We start from the raw sequence: 22,559 nt of genomic DNA, 5'->3' as shown, positions 1-22,559 counted from the left end.
ACCTGAATTTTTGCAGTAATTCTGCGTATGACCTTTTTCTTACCTTATATTTAATTGTGGATACAAGGCTTCAAAGGACGGAAGCAGTAAGAAGTGGTCTAATTTGGAGGTGAATCAATGTTTAAACAGATGTGATCAAGATTAATGTCCTGTTCTCTCCCTCCTCCCATAGGATGAACATGGATTTATATCCGAGAGATCCCCCCCGACAGTGACCCCCGGGGCCATATCCTCAGCTCTGTCTGGGGAGGGGCTTCTGTGTATCCAGGCCCCCGTCACTGCGAAACAAGAAGAGAGGAGCACCCCTATAGCCAGAAAGGACAAGTACAGCCACCCCCCCCCCCGTGTACCCTGCTACCGACTCCCACAAATGGGACCTACCCGAGAGGCTCCGCCCCCAGGATCTCCCAACCCCCCGTCTGGCTCATGGGTCACTTCAACACCCACAGGACCCACCAACTGCACCGACACAGCACCCACATTGTGTGTGTGTCAGTCAATAATAACAGCACCATCTGCTGGATCTGAACTTGTTCTTTTCTTTCATGATGTTGCAATAAATTCCTAATATAATATACAGACTGGGAGCACCCAGTGACTTCATTCCACACACTATAGATAAACTATAGCACCCACCTACTGCTAGCTCCTGTACCACCCACCATTCACATATACTATAGCACCCACTTACTGCCCAGGATTCACATACACTATAGCACCCATATACTGCTAGCTCCCAGGATTCAGACACACTATAGCACCCACTTACTGCCCAGGCTGCTGGTATGATGATGGCAATAACACTTTATTGTCATTAAAACAAACAAGACATTGATTATAATAATAATTACCATAAAATCATTGTGGCTAAAATAACAGGGTACAGAGGGGCATTAAAATAAGTACTGAAGGGCACAGCCATAATACTTGCCTCGACATGATGTAGGTATGGTGTAAGTATGATGTAAGTATGATGTAGTTATGGTGTAGGTATGGTGTAAGTATGGTGTAAGTATGGTGTAGGTATGATGTAGGTATGGTGTAAGTATGATGTAGGTATGATGTAGGTATTATGTAGGTATGGTGTAAGTATGATGTAGGTATGGTGTAAGTATGATCTAGTAATGATGTAGTTATGATGTAGTTATGATGTAGGTATGATTTAGGTATGATGTAAGCATGGTGTAAGCATGGTGTAAGTATGATGTAGGTATGATGTAGGTATGATGTAAGCATGATGTAAGCATGATGTAGGTATGGTGTAGGTATGATGTGAGTATGATGTAGTAATGATGTAGGTATGATGTAGGTATGGTGTAAGTATGGTGTAAGTATGGTGTAAGTATGGTGTAAGTATGATGTAAGCATGATGTAAGCATGATGTAGGTATGGTGTAGGTATGATGTGAGTATGATGTGAGTATGATGTAGTAATGATGTAGGTATGATGTAGGTATGATGTAGGTATGATGTAGGTATGGTGTAAGTATGGTGTAAGTATGGTGTAAGTATGATGTAGGTATGATGTAGGTATGATGTAGGGCAGCAATGTGTTCAGTGGCACACTTGTGGGAGGAGCGGCAAGTAATTGGCAGCAGCCATAACTGCAAATGTGCAGAAAAGGAAAACAACAGGCTACGGGATCATACAGAACTGTTTCTTTACATGTGTGTTTACCACTTTAAGAGAAGGAAAGACTCGGGGTTGATATACATATACAGAGTCTTTAGCTGAACACACATAAAACTGGAAACTGTAAAACTCAACGTAAGGAGGGTTTATGGCAACACCCCAATCTGCTTAAAACCATTTGCTCCATCTGTACAGAGAATGTGGGGTACAATTCCCCAAACAGACACGTCAGGCTCCATTACTGGCGCTCGTACATCTCCTTCAGGATTTTCATGCTCTGGGCAAAGCGCTGCTGGTTACGGTGAGAGGCGTCTTTCCACCTGTACAAAATATACATGAAGCCTAAGAGAGAGTTGCAGTTCTACCCTATCAAACTAATACTGATACACCCTACAATTAGCAGTCAGAGCGTATCAGCCAATCAGAGTCATGGATACCTTTGCCGGATCTTCTTCCATCGATTCATATTCTCATAAATGAGGCTGGATATGCTGGGGGCCAATTCAGGTGGCTGTTATAGGGGAAGAGAAAAAAACAGCTGTTAATTACCAACAGCCATTGGCTCTTTGTAGATGGGATAGACCAATCAAATCATTCGTACTGTGTTCAGATTCAACGGCTCTTCCTGATGGGGCAGTGGAGAAGGAATCCTCAGGTTCATTGGCTCTCCCGACTCTCTCACGGGGCCCGGTAATGGCGGGGGCAAATGGTAAATATTCTGAATGTTCCCGTTCACTCCATCACCCTGTACAAATAACATAATAAATGCACTTGTTCTGCATAAGTGAGCCGCTACATTGTTGGCTTGGCTACCTGCAGTTATGCTGAAGCACCCAAGTCACATGATTTGTACAGAAAGATCCCATAAAACTATGGCAGCATAGGTATTCCCTGTACTAAGCACAATTCAGCAGGAACAGTCCCCTAAGTTTGCTCATAGTCTGTACAGAGAGATCCCATAAAACTATGGCAGCATAGGTATTCCCTGTACTAAGCACAATTCAGCAGGAACAGTCCCCTAAGTTTGCTTATAGTCTGTACAGAGAGATCCCATAAATCTATGGCAGCATAGATATTCCCTGTACTAAGCACAATTCAGCAGGAACAGTCCCCTAAGTTTGCTCATAGTCTGTACAGAGAGATCCCATAAAACTATGGCAGCATAGGTATTCCCTGTACTAAGCACAATTCAGCAGGAACAGTCCCCTAAGTTTGCTTATAGTCTGTACAGAGAGATCCCATAAATCTATGGCAGCATAGATATTCCCTGTACTAAGCACAATTCAGCAGGAACAGTCCCCTAAGTTTGCTCATAGTCTGTACAGAGAGATCCCATAAAACTATGGCAGCATAGGTATTCCCTGTACTAAGCACAATTCAGCACGAACAGCCCCTAAGTTTGCTCATAGTCTGTACAGAGATCCCATAAAACTATGGCAGCATAGGTATTCCCTGTACTAAGCACAATTCAGCAGGAACAGTCCCCTAAGTTTGCTCATAGTCTGTACAGAGAGATCCCATAAAACTATGGCAGTATAGGTATTCCCCTGTATTAAGCACAATTCAGCAGGAACAGTCCCCTAGGGTTACTCAGAGTCAGTATAGGTACTGTAGAGCAGGACAATTGTTAATAGTTGAGCAGTTCAGGGGATGTCACTATTTTCAGAGTGGTACATATTTGGGAGAATGCATAAGAACTGCTCTTCTTACCAACAATTCATCTGTTGGTGGTGGAGTCTGGGGCTGCTCAGGGGGTCTTGCTGTCGGAGCATTTCGGAGCCATGCTCTGCACACGGGATACAGAGGGGTTTCTTCTGAGAACTGTGCCAGGTCCACGCTCCTATCAAACAGGCGGATGATGAAAGTGTCTGATGGGGAGAGAAAGGCTGAAATGTAACTGTCAGGCTGCTGTGTATATTCAAGTGCCAGCGATTCCTTTTTTTCTTTTGTTCAGGTAAGTTTATTAACATGAAAAGACAACTGCATTACAAGCCAGATGTATGTCACAGGTTTACAAAATGTGCAACATTAAAGGATAAGTAAACCTTTAAAATAACTGAATGTAAAATTGATGAGGGGGCTATTCTAAGAAATGTTGCAATGTACATGAATTATTTTGTTTTTGTTCCAAGATATTAAGGGATACATGTACTGTTAATATGAATGAATTGTGTTACAACAGCGCCACCTGCTGGTCAGTTTCCCACCAGTCTGACCAGCAAGTAGTCAAGGAAGTTGTCAGGAGAAAGAAAGAGGCTGATGTTCTTCTGCTTAGGAAAGATGTGAGAAAGGTTTCCAATTTTATTCCTAAGCAGAAGAACATCAGCCTCTTTCTTTCTCCTGACAACTTCCCAGACGTCCCCCAGTGATAATATCTGCTTTTGGAGACCTGGATTCCTTTTTAAACATAATTTATGTGTTATGATACTACTCCTTTGCGAATGATTCAGCCGAACATCGTACTGTATCTGTATCCTAATTTGCATATGCAAATTAGGGGTGGGGAAAGGAAAACATTTTTTACTTTCTTGTTTTGTGCAAAAAGTCATGCCATTTTCCTCCCGCCCCTAATTTGCATATGTAAATTAGGATTTGGTTTGGCCACACAGAAGGATTCAGCTGAATCCGAATCCTGCTGAAAAAGGCCAAATCCTGGCTGAATCCTGGATTCAGTGCATCCCTAATAAACACCAAGGTCAACTAGTGTGGCCCTATTTCTTGGAGTTAGTTCCAGTTAGGCGCTATGACTGGGATTTGGAAAGAGAGTTGGATCATGTACAGAGAGTTGGATCATGTACAGTGAGTGGTCAGTCAATCACCCCTGTGAGACACTGGTCACCCCACACGGTGGCAGTATAAGTAACACGAGTCCCCCCCACAGCCCCCTGCAGTTGGTATTGCCCACTAGGACTCACTTGCTTTGGGCTGGCTGCTCTCTGTGATTCCATCTTCCTCCTTTCTCTTCTTGCGGCGATGGTGAGAAAGTCGTGCCGAGGGCCTAGTGGGGATAAGGAGAGCAAGAGCCCAATTTCAGCAAGAATTCTGCCCAATCTAACTAATCTCTAAGCACAGCTGTGTGATGGAGGAACAAATATACATAGTGAATAAAGTACCCCCTCTTGTAAAATATAAGGATATTATGTTAACGAGGAGTTTCATGACCATATAAAAATAAGAGGCCGAAGGCCGAGTGTTTTTATACAGGTCATGGAACTCCAAGGTAACTTCTAATATCCTCATATTTTACAACTGGGGGTACTTTATTTATTATAAAAAACACATTTCAATGAGTCATGTGACAGAAATGACATCAGAACTCACCGTTTATAACTGATGACATCAGAACTCACCGTTTATAAGGATATAATTTACAAGATATTCATGGCTTTTGTGTATTATAACTTGGATATAAAATGTGAGAAAGCATTGGCTTGCGGTGCACCATAAAGCACCTGCCTTGCGACATGGGGAGGCACATTTATCAACGGTCGAATTTATGTGAGTTTTTTAAAACTCCCATAAACTCAAAATTCAACCAATCAAATGTATAAACAAATTCGAATTTTTTTCAGCTCGGATGAATTCAATCGACCCGATAACTCGCATCAAATTCGATTGGAATTAGAAAAACTTGAATCGAATTAACAAAACTGAATTTTTTCGAATCCAGGATTCTATTTTGCATGTGCAAATTAGGGGTGGGGAGGGAAATCGCGCGACTTTTTGTCACAAAACAAGGAAGTAAAAAATGTTTTCCCCTTCCCACCAATAATTTGCATATGTAAATTAGGATTCGGTTCGGTATTTGGGCAAATCTTTCGTGAAGGATTCGGGGGTTCGCCGAATCCAAAATAGTGGATTTGAATCCCTGGACCTCTCCCATTGACTTATCCAGAAATTCATCAGGTTTAATGTGGCGAATAGTCGAATTCAAGTTCTTAAAGGCCAGAGTATGATTAATCTCGAAATCTGAATTAAAACTCGAATCGAGTTTGGATGATTCACAATTCGAATTTGAGAGTTTTGACCAAAAAACGAAAATTTTAATTTTCACTTTCAACCCTTAATAAATGTGCCCCTTACAGTAAAGAGAAATGGTATTGATACCTTTTTCCAGCAGCAGAAGGGGATGAATCCCTGAAGGAAAGAAAACACAGCATGAAGCACAAACAATACTAAATGATCAGCTGCCCATAAAGGGGAAGTATTCCTCAATACACAATCTCCAATAAATGGTGGGGGATGGGGTCCTCCACTACCACATGACCATGGGAAAGAGAGCGGTCCAATAGAAGGAGGCAGAAATATTCAGACTTCTGTTCCTGGTTAAGAATTGGCAGATGTAGAACCATGACTCCTCAGATGTCATTAGACTACAAATCCCAGCATGCTTTAAGCCTTGATGATATGCTGAACAATGCTGGGAGCTGTAGGCCACAAGGACAGTTACACGTCCTTATATTGTGACATTTCTATTCTATGTGTACTGTATATTGTGAGTGGCTCCCTAAGCTCAGTAAGTGACAGCAGCACAGAGCATGTGAATCAGTGAATCAGCAGAAAAGAAGATGGGGAGCTACTGGGGCATCTTTGGAGACACAGATCTTTACTGCTAAAGGGCTGTGGTTGCCTTGGGCTGGTACAGAAGCACAAAACATCATGTACAACATTTCTGCCTCCTTCTTTAGTTAGGCTTTAGTATATTATAGTATGGCTAATTCTAATCAACTTTTCACTCGGCCTTTATTTCCAGTTTTAAAATGGGGGTCACTGACCCCACCTAAAAAACAAATGCTCTGTAAGGCTACAAATGTATTGGTATTACTACTTTTTCTTCCTCTTCTTTCTATTCAGGCCTCTCCTATTAATATTCAGTGCATGGTTACTAGGGGAATCAGGACCTTAGCAACCAGATGGCTGAAACTGCAAACTGGAGAGCTGCTGAATAAAAAGTTAAATAACTCAAAAACCCCAAATTATAAAAAATGGAAACCAATTACAAATTGTCTTAGAATATCCCTCTCTACATCATAATAACAGTTAATTTAAAGGCAAAGAACCCCTTTTAATGATACCATTGCTTAGGATAAAGACACTTATTCCTATAAGCATTGTGAGAATTCTTACTTGCAGTGCAGATCGGTAGAAGCTTTTCCGCTCTCATCTTCCATCTGATCCCTGCACAGAATAGAAGGGGCACACGTATTACATGGCTGTGACACACACTGAACATTGAGGCCAAATATATAGAGTACTGGGGAATTTACAGATGGGCCCTTTGTGTTGTATTCAGACTGATGTATTTAACACTTCCTCCTCCTCCTCCTCCTCTCATAGCCCCACAATGGTCCCCATTACAGGTAACACAGCAGGAATCAGTGGGTTAGTCTCACAAACACCCTTCCTGCATATAAATATATATAATAAACAAAAGCCATGAATATCTTGTAAACTATATCCTCATAAACGGTGACTAGTGATGTCATCAGTTATAAACGGTGAGTAGTGATGTCATTTTTGTCACATGACTCAATAAAACTTGTGTATTATAATAAATAAAGTACCCCTTGTTGGAAAATATGGGGCCTCGTGCTTTTATATGGCCATGGAACTCCTCTGTGACTTATAATATCTTTATATTTTACAATAGGGGGTACTTTATTCACTATATAAATATATATAATACACAAAAGCCATGAATATCTTGTAAATTACATCCTTATATCCATAAACGGTGACTAGTGATGTCATGAGTTATAAACGGTGATTAGTGATGTCATCAGTTTTAAACGGTGACTAGTGATGTTATTTTTGTCACATGACTTGTGTATTATAATAAATAAAGTACCCCTTGTTGGAAAATATAGGGCCTCGTGCTTTTATATGGCCATGGAACTCCTCTTATAATATCCTTATATTTTACAATAGGGGGTACTTTATTCACTATATAAATATATATATATAGGTCAATCCTTCAGCAGCGCCACAGGTACTGCCGACTCCCATATTCCACAAGCCTGACTCACCTGTCCACGACATTTTTATCCAGGAGACCCTGCAGTACTGCATCCAATCGGCTGCGAGCGCTCCCTGCCTCCAGGTCTGATACAGGAGCATTGCAAGGGGCGAAAGCAATGGAAGAGAAGACACAATAGATATATGGTATATGGTATATGGGATAGTACTTTATACATTATACTGGGGCACTTAGTTCAGTAATGGGACTGTAACCATGACAAGGTAAATAACAGAGGCAGCTGGAAGATGAACTTCAGAGCTTGCAATCAGCCAGACAGAGAGACAGCAGACAACCCCGTCTTTCATTTTACCTGTTTTTTCCACTTTCACCTTTGCAAGTGACATGTCTGCTACAAGCGGAGACTCCAGGTGACCAGCAGGGGGCGCTGCAGTGTACGAGGGCTGCCCAGTACAACTCCCAGAGACCCTGACAGGTAAAACATAAGAAGCAAACGAGTTGAGATTAAAGCATATACACCGTGACAGGAGCCTTACATTTATACACGTTCACTGCCAGCCAGTTACTGCTAATAAGATAAATACTATCTCTAAATAAATGGTATAATATTTTCCACGTACCGGCTTTCAGGCTATAGGAAGACTTGCCCTTGCTCTCCCAGCATCACCCCTGCAGGATCTCTCAGCTCTGACTTTCCTCCATGTCTTTCAGATGATTGAGAGTCCAGACTGTGAGTCAAGGAAATGTTAGCTCTCCTGCACTGTAACAATGCCACTCTCACTTACCTTGTACAATACATATACATCTCATCAGCCTCTATTTATATATATATATATATATATATATATATATATATATATATATATATTTATAATAATCAGTCCCTTCAGCAGGGGAACAATTTAAAGGGGTTGTTCCCCTTTTGATTAACTGTTAGTATGATGTAGACAGAGAGTGATATTCGGAGACAATTTGCAATTGATATTTATTTTTTTTATTATTTATTAGCAGCTCTCCAGTTTGCAATTTCAGCCATTTGGTTCCTAGGGTCCAAATTCCCCTAGCAACCATGTATTGATTTGAATAAGAGATTGAAAATATGAATAGGAGAGGCCTCAATAGAAAGATGAGGAATAAAAAGTAGCAATAACAATACATTTGTTGCCTTGCAGAGCATTTGTTTTTTAGATGGGGTCAGTGACCCCCATTTGAAAGCTGGGAAGATTCAGAAGAAGAAGGCAAATAATTCAAAAAACTACATAAAATAAAAACCAATTGAAAAGTTGCTTAGTTTTGGCCATTCTATAACTTTAAAAGTTAACTTAAAGTTGAGCCACTTAGATTGTAAGATCACTGGGACAGAGACTGATGGGAATGTGATAGGGACCTTAGATTGTAAGCTCACTGGGGCGGGGACTGATGGGAATGTGATTGGGACCTTGGATTGTAAACTCACTGGGGCAGGGACTGATGGGAATGTGATAGGGACCTTAGATTGTAAGCTCACTGGGGCAGGGACTGTTGGGAATGTGATAGGGACCTTAGATTGTAAGCTCACTGGGGCAGAGATTGATGGGAATGTGATAGGGACCTTAGATTGTAAGCTCACGGGGCCGAGACTGATGGGAATGTGATAGGGAGTTTAGATTGTAAGCTCACTGGGGCATGCACTGATGGGAATGTGATATCGACCTTAGATTGTAAGCTCACTGGGGCAGGGACTGATGGGAATGTGAAAGGGACCATAGATTGTAAGCTCACTGGGGTAGGGACAGATGGGAATGTGATATGGACCTTAGAATGTAAATTCACTGTAAATTCAAGCATCAGTCACAAAGTTGAAGTTCCGCTGCAGGGGTTGGATATTCCAACAAGACAATGACCCTAAACTCACTTGGAAATCTACAGAGACATTTATGCAGAGGGACAAGTACAATATTCTGGAGTCCCCCTGACTTGAATATCATGGAAAATCTATGGGATGATTTGAAGCAGACTGTCCATGCTCGGCAGCCATCACATTTAACTTATCTGGAGAGATTTCGTATGGACCAATGGTCACAAATAGCCACATCCAGAATCCAGACACTCATCAAAGGCTATAGGAGGCGTCTAGAGGCTGTTACATTTGTAACTAAGTATTGATGTAATATCTCTGTTGGGGTGTCTAATTTTGTTATGATGTATATTTTCTGTTAATCCAATAAACTTTATGTCACTGCTGAAATACTACTGATTCCATAAGGCAAGTTATATAGTAAAAAGAAGTTGCTACTTTGAAAGCTCAGCCAACGATAATCAAAACTCCAAAGAATTAAGAGGGGTTCCCAAACTTTTTCATATGACTGTATGGTAAGAAAACACCCAGCAGCACGTGCCCTGCCTATTTAAAGGGAAACTAGGCACCCCCTAAACAAAAAAAAAACTGTAGAGGTTTGTGTATCACAGGAAAGGATAAACACAAGATCAGGACAGACCAATAGTGGAGAGGTTGTGAACGAACATGAAATGGTTAAACTGCCCCATTCCCCTTAGTGGCAATAAAATCCCTTATATAACTCTATATATATATATTTTACTATGCTCTGGGGGGGGGAGACAAGTTTGGATAGCGAGTGCTGGATAATGTACAAGTGCTGCATATTTCATGTACCAAGTGACCTGATACAAATTCAACCCATACGTCACATTCGTCTCACACACACGGGCAACACACGAGGAAATGCAACATGCTCCAAATCAACTGCTTGCCTTGGGCGGCCCTTTAACAGGGGACGCAAAACATGGGGTTGTTCACCTTTGAATTAACTGTCAGTATGATGTAGAGAGGGATATTCTGAGACAATTTGCAATTGGTTTTAATTTTTTATTATTTGTGGTTTTTGACTTATTTAGCTTTTTATTCAGCCGCTCTCCAGTTTGCAATTTCAGCCGTCTGGTTGTTAGGAATTGCCTATGATTAAAGGGCATGTAAAGGCAAAAAAATAAAATCCCATTTTTCTTTAACGAAAAAGAAGCCTATCTCCAATATACTTTAATAAAAAATGTGTACCGTTTTTATAAGAAACCTGACTGTATGCAGTGAAATTCTCCCTTCATTTACTGCTGTGGATAGGAATTGTCAGACGGTCCCTAACTGCTCTGCAGGGAAACAATCATACTTATGTACAGCAGGGGGAGCCCCAGCCTTACTTCCCAGCCATGCAGAACTCAAGCAGCTTTGTTTGTTTCCCTGTAGAGCAGTCGGTGACTGTGTAGAGATTTGTATTGGATTTTATTTTTGCCTTTACATCCCCTTCAGCTGCAGGGACAAAGATCATGGAGCCAGATTTAAACAGATAAACTGGGATTCTATTTGGGGGATTATTTTGCTGCAGCCACTGGTTCTGCAGAGTTGGAGAAAGTTTGTATTAAACAATACAAAAACTATAAAATCCCCATTAGATTACATGACAACACAGGACCCAGTGCAGTCTGTATATTCTGATTATTAATCAGTCTTGCTGTATCGGCTTCTGGCAGATATTATGTGACTTGTGCTGTTTTGATCATTTATGACGATCCCTAAGCAGCCCAGACCACACTGAGCATGTGCACAGTCTTGGTCTTGCAAAGATGTATAACAAAGTTACAAGATGGTGACCCCCTGTAGCCAACTTTGAAAGCATAAATCAATTGTTTGATTTGGTTTGTGGTGCAGTAAGTTCATGTTTATGTTTAGTTTACAAAATACAGCATTTCTAGCCTTATTCTATTTTACACTTTACTTCCCCTTTAAGAGCTGAATGTATGATATTTTGAAGGACAAGTAAAGAGAGAATGACTGGGTGGGCAAAGTTATATTACATTGATTCTAGTTGGCTACTTGAGACCCTGGGGTAGTGCTCCTCTTCTTCCAAAACTGCACCCACCCAGGGTACTTTTCTTCTCTGTGCCCTGCCACTGGTGCCCCGGCACCCTCTATGCAGAGAATTGATGTGCCGCACATGCACTTTGCGAGGGTTCAGCAAAGGATTCTGGGACATCACAAAAGTATGGCAGTGTAGAGTCGAGACACAATTACCTGTGTGTCTCAGCTAGACTATAATGAGAGAAATGTACCCCTCGGTGCAGAGGGTGGGGAGTATCGAGGGTCAGTGCAGAGGGTGGGGAGTATCAGGGGTCGGTGCAGAGGGTGGGGAGTATTAGGGGTCGGTGCAGAGGGTGGGGAGTATTTGGGGTCGGTGCAGAGGGTGGGGAGTATTTGGGGTCAGTGCAGAGGGTGGGGCGTATTAGGGTTCGTGGGGAGTATTAGGGGTCGGTGCAGAGTATTAGGGGTCAGTGCAGAGGGTGGGGAGTATCAGGGGTCGGTGCAGAGTATTAGGGGTCAGTGCAGAGGGTGGGGAGTATCAGGGGTCGGTGCAGAGGGTGGGCAGTATCAGGGGTCAGTGCAGAGGGTGGGGCGTATTAGGGATCGGTGCAGAGGGTGGAGAGTATCAGGGGTCAGTGCAGAGGGTGGGGCGTATTAGGGATCGGTGCAGAGTATTAGGGGTCGGTGCAGAGTATTAGGGGTCGGTGCAGAGGGTGGGCAGTATCAGGGGTCAGTGCAGAGGGTGGGGAGTATTAGGGGTCGGTGTAGAGGGTGGGGAGTATTAGGGGTCGGTGCAGAGGGTGGGCAGTATCAGGGCGCAGGAAGCTGTAGTTCATGATTTCCCCAGTCGCTGCCATTTAGGAGAGTTTGTTACAGCTCAGCTCTTCCGCTATAGAAATTGGACAAGTCCTTTAGGGAACAGTGGGAGGGCTGGTTGGCTGCTAGGACACTACCATATGGCACAGAGGGGACGCTGGGAGTTGTAGTTCATCTCTCCAGTCATTTTCATGAAGGGGACACTGTGCGTTATTCACTCCAACCACACATTTTCTTGCAAGAGACGCTAAGAGCTGCCATCTAGTATTCCAGCTGTTGGTGTTACAGTGGCTGCTGGGAGCGGTAGTGCAGCTGCTTTAGAGCCGCTAGTTGCTGTTCTATTTATCCTATACTGTCCCGCTAAACCCGAGAACCACGTTAAGTCCCAGCCAACCACCGCCGCTGTTACTGACTGAACTTACCGACTCCGAACGGTGCGCGCTCAGCTCAAATCTCCGCCTCGTCCCTTTGCTATTGGCCGAATCCTCTCCCGGCTTGACCAATGCGCTTCTTTCACGATCAGTTCGTCATCCATCTGCGACCAATCACAAACGCTCTCCTTGTTTTTTTCCCCCCCCCTCAGCTCAGCTGATGCGCTTGATTGGCAGTCCACCGCAGAGCACGACGTTAATCGCTGGCGCCGGAAGCGGTAAGGTAGGCGTTTCCCGTCGTGCTTTGCTCGCTGATAGTTGCTAGGAGACTAGCGCCCGGAAGCGCGGGAGGTTTGACTCCAGGGATGGAGAGGAAGTGTATGGAATGACAAACCGTCATGACTGTAATGTGGGTTAAGAGTCTCCTATAAATACCCCGAACTGGGCACTGTCAGTATTGGTATATACAGCCTGTCATTGATTCCGACTGAACTACAATTCCCATCATCCCCTGACAGCCAATTACTTGCCTTTGTGTGAGAGGGAAGGTGCTGGTAGGTACGTATGTTTGTAAGGTGCTTCTGTACCAGCCCAAGGCAACCACAGCCCATAAGCAGTAAAGATCTGTGTCTCCAAAGATGCCCCAGTAGCTCCCCATCTTCTTTTCTGCTGATTCACTGATTCACATGCTCTGTGCTGCTGTCACTTACTGAGCTTAGGGAGCCACTCACAATATACAGTACACATAGAATAGAAATGTCACAATATAAGGCTGATTAGTAATTAATACACATAATTACTACATGGCAGCACAGAAACCAGTGCAATTAGCATCAGAATTGAATAATCAGCAAACCTGTAGCATCAGCTTATATTACAGCCAGGGAAGCTGATTTTCTGCTGGATAATTAGTGACGAGCCCTAAGCTTAGCTTCTCAACAGCCAATCAGAGCCCACTGAGCATGTGAGTGTCACAGACACTTTCCAAGATGGTGACCCCCTGTGACAAGTTTGAAGTCCTGGATCATTGCTGCTATTGACAAGCTCAAACTTTAGCCTCGTGCAATAAGTTCACTATAGAAAATAGGACATTTTTAGCCAGATTCTCCTTTAATATGCAGTGAGCTCTGCCCTCACAGCCTGCACAGGGCTCCTTGGCCTCACAGAGTCAGACCTGGTCACGATGCAGTAAGGGACCTTAAAGTGCTTAGTGCAACCCAAAGTGCATGGACCTGCAATTTGGGGGCCTTTCTCCTGCAGTTGTGCCTGGTCCTTATAAAATGGACCCTAAATGTCTTAGCCCATTACATTCCCTTAGCATTATATACACATCAGAACAGTCAAAGCTTTGTACTTATACAACTAATACAGGTGCCATTGTCTTTATTTAAGGCCTTATTCTTACATCCTACTGATTGTGCACCAGATGCTTCACTCTTCTGCACCAAGTACAGCTCTACCAACCATGAGAATGAGCAGCAGGTAGGTGGGTGCTTTGGGGAAGTGCATTTGGCTGGTTGAATGGTTAAGGAATAAGGAAAGAATCAACACAATAGGTCTGGTGCAAGCAAGTATTAAAGTAACAGTAATGCAAAAAAATAAAGGTGTTCTAAAGGAATAGTCATATAATGTAGTGTTGTCGGGTACTGGTAAAACTGGTGTGTTTGCTTCAGAAACTCCATTATAGTTTATATAAACAAGCTGCTGTGTAGCCATGGGGGCAGCCATTCAAGCACAGGATACACAGTAGATAACAGATAAGTACTACTATAGTTTATATAAACAAGCTGCTGTGTAGCCATGGGGGCGGCCATTCAAGCACAGGATACACAGTAGATAACAGATAAGTACTACTATAGTTTATATAAACAAGCTGCTGTGTAGCCATGGGGGCAGCCATTCAAGCACAGGATACACAGTAGATAACAGATAAGTACTACTATAGTTTATATAAACAAGCTGCTGTGTAGCCATGGGGGCAGCCATTCAAGCACAGGATACACAGTAGATAACAGATAAGTACTACTATAGTTTATATAAACAAGCTGCTGTGTAGCCATGGGGGCAGCCATTCAAGCACAGGATACACAGTAGATAACAAGGATATCCTGTGCTTGAATGGCTGCCCCCATGGCTACACAGCAGCTTGTTTATATAAATTATAGTAGTAAAGTTTTTGGTCTTCTGTACCAGCCCAAAGCAACCACAGCCCTTTAGCAGTAAAGATCTGTGTGTCCAAAGATGCCCCAGTAGCTCCCCATCTTCTTTTCTGCTGATTCACTGATTCACATGCTCTGTGCTGCTGTCACTTACTGAGCTTAGGGAGCCACTCGCAATATACAGTACACATAGAATAGAAATGTCACAATATAAGGCTGATTAGTAATTAATACACATAATTACTACATGGTTTGAATAATCAGCAAACCTGTAGCATCAGCTTATATTACAGCCAGGGAAGCTCATTTTCTGCTGGATAATTAGAGACGAGCCCTAAGCTTAGCTTCTCAACAGCCAATCAGAGCCCACTGAGCATGTGAGTGTCACAGACACTTTCCAAGATGGTGACCCCCTGTGACAAGTTTGAAGTCCTGGATCATTGCTGCTATTGACAAGCTCAAACTTTAGCCTCTTGCAATAAGTTCACTATATAACATTTTTTACCATATACATTTTTAGGGTTTAGTTCTCCTTTAAAGGGGGTGTTCACCTTCCACTTTTTTTCAGTTCAGTTGTTTTTAGATTGTTCACCATATACAAAAACTTTTTTCAATTGCTTTACATCTTTTATTTTGTACAGTTTTCCCCAAATTTAAGTATAACTTTTAATGTTCGTGTCTTTGGTGTTTCAGTCTCTGGCAGCTCAGTGATCCAGGAGCATCTGAACTGTTATAATTTGCTACATTTTGTTGATACATTTCTCACCAGTATCTGTGGAATATTAGCAACTGTTGTATCAATTCTAACAGCTGCCTTTAAAGGGGAACTCCAAAATTTGATAAAGAGGCAGACATAACACAGAAACCCCTAATATACTCAGCACAGTTACTTGTTTCTTTAAAAAGTATGAATAAATGCCATTTTCTATGCTGAAATCCAGCTGTTTAACAGTTCTTCTCTTTCTGCATCATTTGAAATCCTGGCAGGGAAGGAGGGACTAAACACTGCATGCAGGAACTACATACCCCACAATGCATTGCACTGTGTTCTGTTCCTTATTGAAATCACATGTGCATGGAATTGTGGGGTTTGGAGGATACAGGCTAAAGACAGATGTCTGTTGATACAAAGTAACAGTAGTCAGACAGCTTAGCAAAGTAGTCAGACAGATCAGCAGGAGAGCAGGGGCTAGGCTAAGGGAACTGTCAGAAACCATTAAAAATCATGAAAAGTCTGTATATTTTTTAATTGATGTATATTGCAAAGTTGCTTGAAATGATGTTTACCTTTCAAAAAGCTTATATTTTTGTGAAGTTCCCCCTTAATACATTACATTTTTGGCTAACTAACTATATTAGAAACATTTTTTATTTTGCACAACCTATTTATTTACCCAGTTTTTATTTTTATACTGAACAATTCCTTTAAGAAATCTGTGAAGGAAATCTGATTACTTTGGAGTATTGAACAAACTAGAGGGCCCAATGATGAAAAGATGGAACTGCTGGTTATAAGAATGTCTGAAGCCTTTGTAGCACTGCCATTTTTTAGGGATTTCAGCAATATATTTCCTGTTCCACCTACGGGGAAAAGAGAAGAAATTATTCCTTTAAAGGGGAAGTAAAGTCTCTAACAAGTTGTACTTAATTTGTTTGTTTACCCAAAACAAGCAATTTTCAACTATATGTTCAATGGGAATTAGTTAACGCTGTTTACTTGCCTATTAAGTGTATTCCGAGAGCATTATAAATCCAGGATTTCCTACTTCTTGTCCTCCAGCTGTGGGTCATTGGAATATGCGGACCCTTAATGTAGTACAGGGATAGAACTTTGGCATAACCGCGTAACGATTATTTAATGACCCTAAAGTTCACCCACACGTAATGCATTTTATCCTCTGTCCATGAATTGTGTTTCTCAGAGCAATATACCTGCTGGAACCTGAGCCATTGCTCTATTCCTAAATAATTCATCCAATGTTATTCCATTTCCATAGTCTGTCACTGATACCCACTCTTCTCCAGCAGCGCTTTAATACTTTCACTGCCCTGGCATCCTTGTGTGGCTTCAGGTTTCTATCAAGCATTCTTGTTCTGATACAATCACAGGTATGTGACCTGGAAGAATTTAATCTTTTATTTGTACCCATGCTCCACAGTGAACCTGTATTCTCCAATCAGGGGAATCCATTCCCATCTCCAGTAAGAGACAGGACCCACTATCGCCCATCGAAGACAAAGGCTCTAACGGAAGACCAGAAGCAAACTGTAAGTTTAGGGGAGCAGGGATATTGTTTGGGTGCGTTATACATTTTTCATATCAACATTGACTGATTCTCTATAAAACATGGACATAGGATAAGAGCTAAAGGTTTTAAGCTAAATTGACTTGTCTGAGTGCCATATAAAATGAGTGTAGTTAGAAAAGTTATACTTCCTATTTTTTTTAGGTTCTCAGCCCAAGTCGGCTTTATTCCCTGCCACCTAATCTCTCCGATTCATTGAGTCCGCCGGACCTTAGTTTTCTGGGAGGAACCCAGCGGTTGGTGTCTGGGGTCCCAGAGTCCGATTCTTCAGGCCCATTTGATGAATCCTGGCCTTCCACTGAAGGGAGCTCTTCTAAGACACCAGAAAGAGATGAGAAACAGTCTGATACTGATTTGAGAGTAAATCAGACTGGGCTGGTACCTTTCTCTACTGAGCCATCCTCTCAGGACTCCATCATTGCAAGGTGACACACCTGTCCTGTTTTATTTCAACCTGATGTGCTGTAATAGGTGCTATCCTCCTACTATATACTGAATACACTGAATACCCTAGCACAAAAATATGTTAGATTTACCGTAAACCCACTGGGAAGTATTATTTTGTCAAAGGCACTGATTGGCAGGTACACAGCACTATTAATATATAAAGAGGATTTACACTGTTGCAGGGGCTAAGAAAATCCTAAGGTTTACACACTTTCTAATCTTTAGGGGACAAGACCTTCAGTGACATAAATTCCTAATATTTTGTACCTGCCCCGTTCAACTGCCAGAGACTATGGCACCATTTCCAGCTGTTAAATGCTATAACTAAGAAGAGAAATGTCTTATAGGGGTTTATTTACTCTATTTTACATTTCTTTTCACCCAGGTATTTAGAAAGGTTTCGAAGTGGACGCCCCACCAGCCGTCTGGAGCGCTCTCCTCCCAGTGTTGGAATGAAAGATTTCTGGTGGCTGCAGACATCGCCTGACAGCCCTGATGTAGTCAGGAACCACTCTGTAACAGGTAATTAAGCAAATATTTAGTGAATAACGTGATAGAGTACTGAAGAACATGGTCCTTGTGTAATTTTTCTTGTGCCTCACTTCACTATATGTGTTACAGTGTGTTCCTTTCCTGTTGTGCGTGATGTATTAAAAATGGGCTATACATATAGGCTGCATAGGTAATTTTATTTATACATACACACACACTTATATATATTTTTTATAAATTCATTCATAGGAGCCATGGTTTCTTCAAGATTCTCCCTCCATAATCTTGAGATGAGCCCACCCCATCAGGTATATTGTACATGTCTGATGTATATATAAATTAACAAGGCAATAAATCAAGCAGCTTTTACAGTTTGATTTTTTTTTTGGCTTTTAGGATGTGTCTCTGAATTACTCCAAGTTGTATTCAGATCAGGTGGACATCATGAGCCTTCAGGAGAAAGCAGGGAAGCTTATACTCCGGAGGTGAGTAAAGGGTTATTTTAGTTGTAGGGGTATCCTTTGTCACTAAAAGGAAAAAACCCAGTGTAAGGCCAATACGTTTATAATCTCACCAGTAGTACGTAGGGTCTGGGTGCACATGCCCCAGACCTACAGCTCAAGATGGAGGTACATCCAACCAAAACAGATCTCACAGACAGGCTTGTAAAAGAACTTTATTTTTGGCCACAGATTAAATTAATACAAAGACTTGCACATTTCATGCCTTTAAACATAATCCTAAATATCTTCTTTTGGTTGGATATCCTTTGTTTCCCACGGTGAATAGTCTCTCAGCATTGTGGGCAGTCTCGGACTGACAATCTGTGGGCTGCTATAAGATGCCATAGACTATTTAGTGGGCATGTGGGTGGCTGTCTGGGCCTCGGCCTACCTGAAACACCAGGTTCTATTTTGGTCACTGTCCAGGCCTGATTGTGGGTGCTGGGAAACACACTGCTTATTACTTTCTTTTTGAATTCCCTCAGTGAATCATCTCTTAGCAGTGTGGGTGCTGTGAGTTCTGAAGGCATTGGATCCTCTCCATCATCCAACATCTCAAGCACAGGTTCTGACCAAAGCGGAGCAAGTGTATCGGTGCCAATTCAGCCAGGTAGTTAATGAAAATGCAGCACATGCATATTGGTGAAGGACCATTTGTATTTTATACTGGGCATGTATGCAACAGAATGGCAACTTCCATCCCATAAACATCTGTTTATGATGCTCCCTCTAGATTTCTGCTTGCTTATTAAATCCAAATGCATCAAGCAATGTAAGTAAAGGACAGTGCTTTGGCTTTGAAAGCTAAATGTAATTGAAATGTTTGAGGAGCAAAGGGCAGCAGATGACTTGTATGGGATGTGTTTAGGATGAGGACAGAGACCAAACACCAGTTAGAGTGATATTTTGGGTGATTTTTTTTTTGCTCTTCTATATATCATTTAAGGCTTAGCCTCTAAGTCATTTAGAGAGGGGTTTATATACACATTTTTATTTCTGCTAAAGTGATGTCAGTTTATCGTATCAGAATATCAAAATAAGTTTCTGCCCAAGTAAACTGTTTAAAGTGAAGTCTTGGCTATCCATTATTTGTTTTATGCACTCTTTGTTTTGTATGTAAATTTTAAAATTAAATGCACGAGATCCCTCATTTTACATTTTTCAGGGGACCAGAAAAAATGGTTTAAATTCTGGTAAAAATTTAAATTTAGGGGAAAAAAATTTCGAGTTATATTGGTGAGAACACAAAACAAGTGTAAAATGAGGAAAATGAAAAGCCGGGGATGTTAAAAAAAAAAAAAAATGGTATTTTAAATGTGTATATCAAGTGTAAAAATACTGAGTTGATTTAACTATTGTACTCTTGATATTAGTCATAGGTCTGTCCACGGAGAGGCACATTCCAGCTCTGGCCCCTGCAGCTGTAGGAAGATTTTCTGCATTAGCATCAGAGCATGACATTCTGTATCAGTGGCGTCTGGCGAGGAAGATGGAACAGGCAAGGGAAGGAACCCTGGCACCTCCAGCCCAGAAACGGACCTACTCTCCTCCAGTTAGAATCCCCAAACAGGTGTCTGTTCCTCACTTTCTATGCACTCGTAAGAATAAACAAAAATGCAATAGTCTTCCATTTTTTCAGCTACTATGGACAAGAAAAAGCTAAAAGACAGGGCTGCTGCTTACAATGGGGATCAGATAGGATCTGTGCAGCCACTGGGACAGAATGCTCAGTTATACAGAAAGCTAGAATCTCAGCTGCCATAAAGCAGGACAGAACTGTTGCTTACAATGGGGATCAGATAGGATCTGTGCAGCCACTGGGACAGAATGTTCTGTTATACAGATAGCTAGAATCTCAGCTGCCATAAAGCAGGACAGGGCTGCTGCTTACAATGGGGATCAGATAGGATCTGTGCAGCCACTGGGACAGAATGTTCTGTTATACAGATAGCTAGAAACTCAGCTAGCAATAAAGCAGGACAGGACTGTTGCTTACAATGGGGATCAGATAGGATCTGTGCAGACACTGGGACAGAATGTTCTGTTATACAGATAGCTAGAATCTCAGCTGCCATAAAGCAGGACAGGACTGCTGCTTACAATAGGGATCAGATAGGATCTGTGCAGCCACTGGGACAGAATGCTCTGTTATACAGATAGCTAGAATCTCAGCTGTCATAAAGCAGGACAGGACTGCTGCTTACAATGGGGATCAGATAGGATCTGTGCAGCCACTGGGACAGAATGTTCTGTTATACAGATAGCTAGAATCTCAGCTGCCATAAAGCAGGACAGGACTGCTGCTTACAATGGGGATCAGATAGGATCTGTGCAGACACTGGGACAGAATGTTCTGTTATACAGATAGCTAGAATCTCAGCTGCCATAAAGCAGGGCAGGACTATTTTTTTTTTTTTAATGTGTGTAACCACCTTTTCTTAGTGTTGCGGAGCTACTTGTCTCAACATTATTGAATAGATAACTGTTTTTATCTGGTGTGGTTACACATGTTTTCCCTTATTATGCTTTCCTCTTTGTAGGTGCCCCCCACCATGGATTCTATTATTTCAGAGCACTTCAGAGAGTCCCAGAAAGTCACCACTGCCCCAAGTGTTGCCATTCCTGATGAGCAGGATTGTGTTCCTAGTTCTTGCCTTGACAACATACCCATCGCTAGTCCATCTCTAAGCATTCAAACTTGTACTGTCCCTCCCCACCTTCACCTTCAGTGCGATATCCTTCCTTCTGTACACAGCCATCCCTCATTGTCCTGTATCACAAACACACAGGTGAAGGAAAGGGTTAAACCTGGTGATTCTCTACATCTTCCTCAAGGATCTTATGATCTAGCTAAGCATCACCAGAAGCACTTTCCAACCAGGGAGCCCAAAAAAATGCCCCGTCCTCAGCCAAATCATCCAGACCTGAAGGTGGCAGAGCAACAAGAGAGCAAGCAGGTACAGCGCAAGAAAGAGAAGCAGAAACAGACAGAGACAAAATTGGGACTGGCCAAAAGAAAAGTAACAAAAATTGCAGAGCAAGTGCCCTTGGTACCTTCAGTTCATCGTGCTGTTGGGGAGGTGAGAATGTTTCACTGTTCAGTAACTTAAAGGAACCGTAACACAAAAAAAGAAAGTCTTTTAAAGTAAAGAATATGTAACATACTGTTTCCCTGCACTGGTACAACTGGTGTGTTTGCTTCAGAAACGCTACAAAAGTTTATATAAACAAGCTGCTGTGTGGCCATGGCGGCAGCCATTCAAGCACAGGATACACAGTAGATAACAGATAAGTACTACTATAGTTTATATAAACAAGCTGCTGTGTAGCCATGGGGGCAGCCATTCAAGCACAGGATACACAGTAGATAACAGATAAGTACTACTATAGTTTATATAAACAAGCTGCTGTGTAGCCATGGGGGCAGCCATTCAAGCACAGGATACACAGTAGATAACAGATAAGTACTACTATAGTTTATATAAACAAGCTGCTGTGTGGCCATTGGGGCAGCCATTCAAGCACAGGATACACAGTAGATAACAGATAAGTACTACTATAGTTTATATAAACAAGCTGCTGTGTAGCCATGGGGGCAGCCATTCAAGCACAGGATACACAGTAAATAACAGATAAGTACTACTATAGTTTATATAAACAAGCTGCTGTGTAGCCATGGGGGCAGCCATTCAAGCACAGGATACACAGTAGATAACAGATAAGTACTACTATAGTTTATATAAACAAGCTGCTGTGTAGCCATGGGGCAGCCATTCAAGCACAGGATACACAGTAGATAACAGATAAGTACTACTATAGTTTATATAAACAAGCTGCTGTTTAGCCATGGGGGCAGCCATTCAAAGCTGAAAAAATGAGAAAAGGCACAGGATACACAGCAGATAACTAGTATACAATGGGTTTCTTTAGAACTTTATCTGTTATGTACTGTGTGTCAAGTGAACCTTGAGGTGGGCAATATCGGGCTGATCCGATCGTGGGCCCTC

At 42.0% G+C, this 22,559-nt stretch overlaps 1 protein-coding gene across 4 annotated transcripts; it reads right to left on the bottom strand.

The window, feature by feature from the left end:
* Nucleotides 1-1,761: 1,761 nt before the first annotated feature.
* On the bottom strand, nt 1,762-12,907 carry lin37.S (lin-37 DREAM MuvB core complex component S homeolog). Of its 4 annotated transcripts, XM_018228355.2 has the most exons (11): nt 12,697-12,905; nt 8,229-8,336; nt 7,961-8,076; nt 7,658-7,733; nt 6,759-6,809; nt 5,739-5,768; nt 4,547-4,629; nt 3,342-3,499; nt 2,233-2,376; nt 2,069-2,142; nt 1,762-1,951 (listed from the first exon to the last, which is right to left on the bottom strand). In XM_018228355.2, exons 3-11 carry the CDS (start codon nt 7,992-7,994, stop codon nt 1,870-1,872), a joined length of 732 nt encoding a protein of 243 aa, XP_018083844.1. In that variant the 5' UTR covers nt 7,995-8,076; nt 8,229-8,336; nt 12,697-12,905; the 3' UTR covers nt 1,762-1,869. The 4 variants fall into 4 exon arrangements, with proteins under 4 accessions (XP_018083844.1, XP_018083846.1, XP_041427687.1 ...); XM_018228357.2 differs by lacking the exon at nt 8,229-8,336; XM_041571753.1 differs by lacking the exon at nt 12,697-12,905 and having other exon boundaries at nt 8,229-8,355.
* Between the last annotated feature and the right edge of the window lie 9,652 nt (nt 12,908-22,559).

The sequence above is a fragment of the Xenopus laevis genome, chromosome 7S (assembly GCF_017654675.1).
Source record: "Xenopus laevis strain J_2021 chromosome 7S, Xenopus_laevis_v10.1, whole genome shotgun sequence".
Lineage (NCBI taxonomy): Eukaryota > Metazoa > Chordata > Amphibia > Anura > Pipidae > Xenopus > Xenopus laevis.
The sequence above is the reverse complement of the archived record's forward strand: the minus strand, read 5'-3'. Positions and strand labels throughout refer to the sequence as shown.